Raw genomic sequence first — 6,307 nt, 5'->3', positions numbered from 1 at the left:
CACACGCTCATGTACACACACACTGGACTTAATCTCTTTCCCTCTGTGTCGCGTGCTCCAGTACATCTGTGTAAGATGGTGCAGAGTTTGGGTCGTGGTCACCCTGCTGTGCTACTGCCCTTAAGTTTATAACTCCTTAATGCTCACCTGAACCAGTGCATATCATTTACATAACTCCGCCCCTCAGCACCAGAGAGCCCACAATGACCCGGTGGCGCTGAAGTACTCCTTCCATGAGGTCATCACCGCGTCCCGTGATGCTCCTTTGAGGCTCCGTGTGCTTCAGAGCCGCTGTCTGGTGCCGGGATGGTACGCAGTACACCTGGAACGATGGAACACACACTACCACTCCACTCAGGTGGGTGGGTGTGTGTGTGGGTAGATGTTTGGGTGGATGAGTCAGTGGATATGTGGGTGTGCATGTGTGTTAAACAGATTCCCATCCGGCAGCTAGCTCTCTCTCCCCTGTCATACCACAACTCCCAACCATTGAGGGGGCAGAGAGCACTCTCAGAGGAAAGCACAAGTACGATGTCTATGATTGGCTAAGGCTGCTGTGATTGACAAGGCATAGTAATCCAACCCACACAGAGAGCTCCCTAGGTCTCCTGACTGTGGAGAGCTGGGGCATCACTGGGGCTCTGAGGTGATATTTTACTGTAATCTTCTGACCTCTGCATAACGGTCTTTTGTAGATTTTGGTTGTGGATGGGCAGATGCTTAAAACTGAACCAGCGGCTGTCATGGACAAAGTGCAGAAGTTTCTGGGCTTGGTGAACACCGTCGACTACCACAAGATCCTGGCGTGAGTTCACTACCCTTCAGTCACCTTCTATGCACATACGTGCCTTAACCAACATGCTTAGTCCCGAGTGATCCACTCCCTCTGATCACCCCCCTCTGATCACCCCCCTCTGCTCAAGGTACCTGTGAGATTATAAAACACCAATCCCAAATGGTTGGTCATGTTTAAATATATAGATGTATTACAAAGCTCATAAATTAAAAAAAAAAAAATCTACATGTGATGTGATGAAATTAAATCTATTCCTCTTTTCATCTGAATTAAGTGTTGTGTTGCTTTGTTCAGGTTCGACCCTAAAAAAGGTTTCTGGTGTCAGCTGCTGGAGGGAGGTAGGACCAAGTGTTTGGGGAAGAGTAAAGGGAAGAGGTACCCTGACATGGACCCAGAGGTACTGGTTGTTTACACGGGTGCTTTTGCTACTTGCATCACGCTCCGATTTCACTTGACTGCACGAAAAGCCAGGTGCGATCCCAACAAAGACGCGCTGTGATCAGATCACTTGAATCCCATTTGGAAGTCAGAATGGCAAACTGACGCGTCACCCCCTGTTGGAGGTCTCTGCCCATATATAAGGGCGTATAGTACATTGGTAATACCCCGTGAAGAGCCTTGTTTACAGCAGCTATGTTTGTGTGGGTCGGTGTGCTTTTAATGCAGGTAAGATCGGACCTCATGAGGTCACACTGGGGACACGTTCTAGTGAACAGTAAACACAATCTGGCCAAAGAAAAATAAAGTCCGGATATGAAACACATGATAAAGCAACGTGTACACTGGTTAGGAGGTGTTCGTGATGAGAAGTGTAGTCCTAACACTCTCTCTCTCTCTCTCTCTCTCTCTCTCTCTCTCTCTCTCGCTCTCTCTCTCTCTCTCTCTCTCTCTCTCTCTCTCTCTCTCTCTCTCAGTCTCAGGCCTTTCTGAGGGAGTACTATAGGGATCATAACATTGAGCTGTCCAGGCTGTTGTACAGGATGGGACAGCCCCTTCCCAGCTGGCTCAGAGATGATCTCCTCAATACCAGGTAGCGTTTGGCCCTGTCCGACACTGGGACCGTGTCGCGCAACCCTCATCCACCCGAAGCTACAATAAACCACGAATGCTATAAAAGGGCGAGGAACTCGGCTGACGGCGAATGGAAGCTTGTCCGGCAGAGCAAGGCATGCGGGAGCCATGCGACCCTGTGATGGGACTGTCCACGGGACCCCCCGTGCCTCCTTAGGGCTCTTAGGATACACCTGTACTGTTTCTCTGCTAAATGAACTACAGCCACTCCAGCTCACACGAGCAAGATGCCTTATGTTGTCTCACTGCATCGGGGAAGATCTTGCTACAGAACTCGCTGTGACATCCCCCCACTTCCTCTTTATAAGAGGAAGTTAAGATCCGGCAGAACCTGGTGTGTGGGTATGGACAGAGAGGTGCGGGAGACCGTGGACCCGATCTCCTGCCATGATCCGGTCCCTTAAATAAAAGGTGCAGTGTTCTTCACCTCAGGACCTCTGGGTTTCACCCGAGGAGGCGTGGGCCAGAGCAATGAAGGGGTGTGTTTTTAAAAGCGGGCAGACACAGAAGGTCCCACTTGGGCATTTGTGCATTTAAGTGCGTTATTTGTGCTCTTTACTGCACAGACTCAGCACCGAGGTGAAATGCCTTTGACACTAAGACGAATGTGTTACAGCACAGAGCCCATGTCTTATCAGTTTTAAAGTGTCTTTGAGCTAAGATTTGGAAGCAACTGTCCACATAGTCCCTTTGAGGTTGGAGAGGTGTCTGAGCGCTAAGGACATTGGGAGGTGCATGCAACCACAGCCACAGGCCTGGTGTCACGTATGCCCTGCTTAAGGCGGGCGACATGCCAAAGGGGTTCCGCAGAAGAGTTCATAGAGAGAGGGAGGGAAATGGAGAGAGAATGGAGAGAGAGGGAGAGAGAGAGAAAGAGAGAGAGAGAGAGATCCAGGTGATTTGTTTTAGAGTTAATCTGTAACTTTATTTCATTTGTTAACTGTTTGCCATAGTAGCAAGAAAGCCAACCCAGACGGCAGACACACTGGAACCTGGAACCTCTATGTTCCAGTGGTAAACAAAGTAATTTTCTTCTTTGACATTTACGCAGGCACAGAAATGACAAGACGTGGGATTTGGAACAGGAAGTGGTGCTGAGGGCTGTCTTCAGCACGTTGGCTTCCTCTGAGTAGTTTTACTGTTTTAAGACTTTAAACTGTCCTCCGTTCCAAATCAGCGCTCCTCATTTGACTCTCACTCCCTGTCCTGCACTGTGGGGTTGCAAACGTCCCCATTTCACTCGCTTTATAAAAGGGGTCTGTTTTTATTGGATACTAAACATGCCAAATTAGAAAAACGTTAATCTCTGGTGTATAACTGCACAAGTGTTGAATGTGTCTGAACCGAAAACCTTTGTCTGAATCTTTGTCTTTGTTGTTCTAGGTAGTTAATGTGTACGGTTTGGTCGTGTGCCTGGTTTATTTATTTTTTTTCCTACATGCCTACTGTATTCTGAAAAGTGACACCCCTTTACTAGTTTTCCAAAAAGTATTATTGCAATGAAGCAATTTTAATCGCTAACGGGACTTATCGTGGAGATGCTAGGCTGCTCTACGATGTTCTTTTTCATAATGGCTTTCTGTAAACTTGCCCTGGGGAACTAATGTCTATTTTTAACAGATGTCACATCTTAAAGGCTTTTTATCAGTGTTCAAGGAAGCGACATAAATGAGATTTTCATCAGCTGTGAGGTTTCATGGTGGAACGAGGGTGATAATCGCTGGGTGAAGACAGAGGTATGACGACCTCATGACCTATCAACTGCTGCCCCGCCCCCCAAAGAAAAAAACAAACCACCAAATATTAGTCCTGAATGACCCTGTGAAATGCATCTGAACTCTAACCTAGGCTCTGTGGCTTGGCTTTCCTGATGATACAGCCACAGTTTAACAAGAATAAATGGGGTACTATAATTACTACACATTTCTCTCTGTCTCTGGTGTTTGAGCCGTTGTGTCCTCGGCTCCCACAACCACTATGTCCAGGAGAGTGTTTTCTCTAAGGTCCACATTTCACATTTCAACAGTGAACATTCATTCATTATCTTGTTTGTTTCTCATCAATTCATTCATGCTTTATATTTACGGCATTTAGCTGTCGAAAGCGACTTACAATTATTAGTAATTGAGGGTTAAGGGTCTTGCTCAGGAGCCCAACAGTGGCAACTTGGCATTGGTGGGGCTTGAACCAGCAACCTTCTGAGTACAAGTCAAATACCAAAATTGCATAGCAGGACTAAGGTCCCTGAAAATATATATCAGGAAGAAAGAAGGTGTGAAAACTGCATATTAAAACACGCAGAAGTGGAAGGTTATGGTGACCCAGCAGGGCATAGAGAGCTCCTCCTCTAGCCTGCAGCCGCATGGTGTCTCTGGCCTGTGCAGTGGAGCGGTTTGCCACAAGAAAATTTAAAAACTGCACTCAGCAGGGATGAGTGCAGTGTGTCGATTTGTCAAAAGCCACAGCTTTACGTATATAACTATACTGCCCTCTAGTGGCCAAAAATACCTGCGCACTGAAACACTAAACTTAAACCCATATTTAACTAATTTCCTTGTGTATAGAGAAAATATTTAAAGCAACACTTTTTTTTATTTTTTATTTTTATTATTTGACATTAAAATCGGTTTACAGTAAACATAGTACTTTAAATAAGTAAAAAATATAAATTCATAAGTCAGCAAATTGAGATTGTAAGTGATTGACGGATGATGTTTTAGATGTCTAGAACTCATTCATCACTCTCCAGCGCTTCTCCTCTTAATGCAAACTGTCTCCAGGGCGTGGAGTACATTTTGAAGTACGTTAGTTTCTGTGCCCACATAGTACCATACTCGTGAAACCCTGAGACTTCTTATCCCGTTCTCCAATCTCACGCGGGACTATGGGTGTGGTCCGCACACACATGATGAACTGGAGCGTTCTCGTGACTATAGGCCAAGGTTACCTGCTAACAGCTCTAGCACCTCCAACAGCGATGGCATTTCTAAATGCTTATTCATGTATAAGATTGCCATGTTTCGACACTCAAGTAAGCAACCAGCCCTCACAGTATAATTAAAATTAAGTGAGAAATTAACTAGTGTTTTTCCTCTAGAGCTCTACACTCTAAGAACTAGTTTATGAAGTAATTGTACTTAATTAAGTTATTGTACAATAGCTCAGTTACACTGCATCCTTGTTTGTACTTAATGTCATACATTAATATGCCATATTTTTACTGTGCGGGGGGAGGGGGATGTGGGTGTGTGTAAATAGCAGAACTCTCTGTCCCTGTCTTACGTGGTGAAAATGTTCATGTCTCATACACTGAGAGTAAGTGACATCTAGATCTCTTTAAAATGGCAAAATCACCACTGGAAGAGAAGTTGGCATATAATCAGGCAGCACATGACCATACCGAGGGGCATCCCAGTGACCTGTGAGGTGAGCAGGGCTGTCTGCCCCACAGGCGAGGCTGGACCACACCCCAAGATGCCATAACAAAGAAAAACCTTTTATTTTGAAGTAATATTATTTGTAGCCAAGATGGCTTATACATACTGAACATACTACAGTATGTTATTTCTGGGTCTTTTTTTAAATTTCCCTCTATGTAGGTCTGTTCTCTGTATAAGAGATTAAATTCTCTTGACAGCTGGTAGGCTGGAATGAAGGTTTCCCATCCTCTTGTACAAACATCTTAATTCCGCTTCCTGTGTAGGTAATGATGGCAGATAATCAAAAAATATTCAAAACTACCCCATACATATAATGGGAAATTGAGTGAATTAATTCCTAGTGAATTAGCTACATTTACATATACAGCATTTAGCAGACGCTTTTATCCAGACCGACTTACAAAAGTGCTTTGTCATTTCCTCATAGAACACATCCTGGTACAGTACAGTAGGTTAGAGTCCAACATACCAATGAACTAGAATACTGTAGAAATACAGGGATCAGTGCTGATGCCTAGAAGTGCAAAATACATATAAGCTCTGTCTCAGACAATAATCAGTGCAATAAACAGTAAGTACTGGAGTTAGTCGACATAGGAGCAGTCAGCATCAGTACAATAAACAATAACCTACAATAAGTACTGGAGTTTTACAAGTTATTTGATTAAATAAGTCGTTTGATTAAAGTACCAATTGTGTCGGTGCTTTCTTGATCCTCTCCTGGGGGCGGGACGATAGTCAAACGAGAGCTAAAGCATCGGCTCGGTTGTAAATAGGAGATGCCCTGGTGTTCAAGAAGTGCAAGTTGGCTAATACACTCTAATGAGGCCAACAGTGCCTCTCTTACCTCTGAGGTGCAAATACGCTTCACATAAAAAAGACAAAAGTTGTCACGTTCCCATTTTAAACAAAAATGTTGTTATTGGGTTATTGTGTAAGTCATCATATGCACTGATGAATGTTTGACAAATGTCAGAATAGTTCATTCATGTGTCAAAAT

General features: G+C 44.4%; 1 protein-coding gene across 4 annotated transcripts in view; it reads left to right on the top strand.

Moving 5' to 3' along the window:
- Positions 1–3,788, top strand: part of ndst1a (N-deacetylase/N-sulfotransferase (heparan glucosaminyl) 1a) — a 50,973-nt gene extending 47,185 nt beyond the window's left edge. For all 4 annotated transcript variants that reach the window (XM_081712957.1, XM_027007181.3, XM_081712958.1 and 1 more), the window contains 4 exons: positions 188–358; positions 696–805; positions 1,091–1,193; positions 1,711–3,788. In XM_081712957.1, the coding sequence (XP_081569083.1) occupies positions 188–358; positions 696–805; positions 1,091–1,193; positions 1,711–1,830 (504 nt within the window). In that variant the 3' untranslated portion in view covers positions 1,831–3,788. The remainder of the gene's footprint in view (positions 1–187; positions 359–695; positions 806–1,090; positions 1,194–1,710) is intronic.
- The last annotated feature ends 2,519 nt before the right edge of the window (positions 3,789–6,307 follow it).

The sequence above is a fragment of the Electrophorus electricus genome, chromosome 4 (genome assembly GCF_041902795.1).
Source record: "Electrophorus electricus isolate QZ-2024a chromosome 4, ASM4190279v1, whole genome shotgun sequence".
Lineage (NCBI taxonomy): Eukaryota > Metazoa > Chordata > Actinopteri > Gymnotiformes > Gymnotidae > Electrophorus > Electrophorus electricus.
Note: the sequence above shows the minus strand (reverse complement) of the source record. Positions and strands in the feature narration are given on the sequence as shown.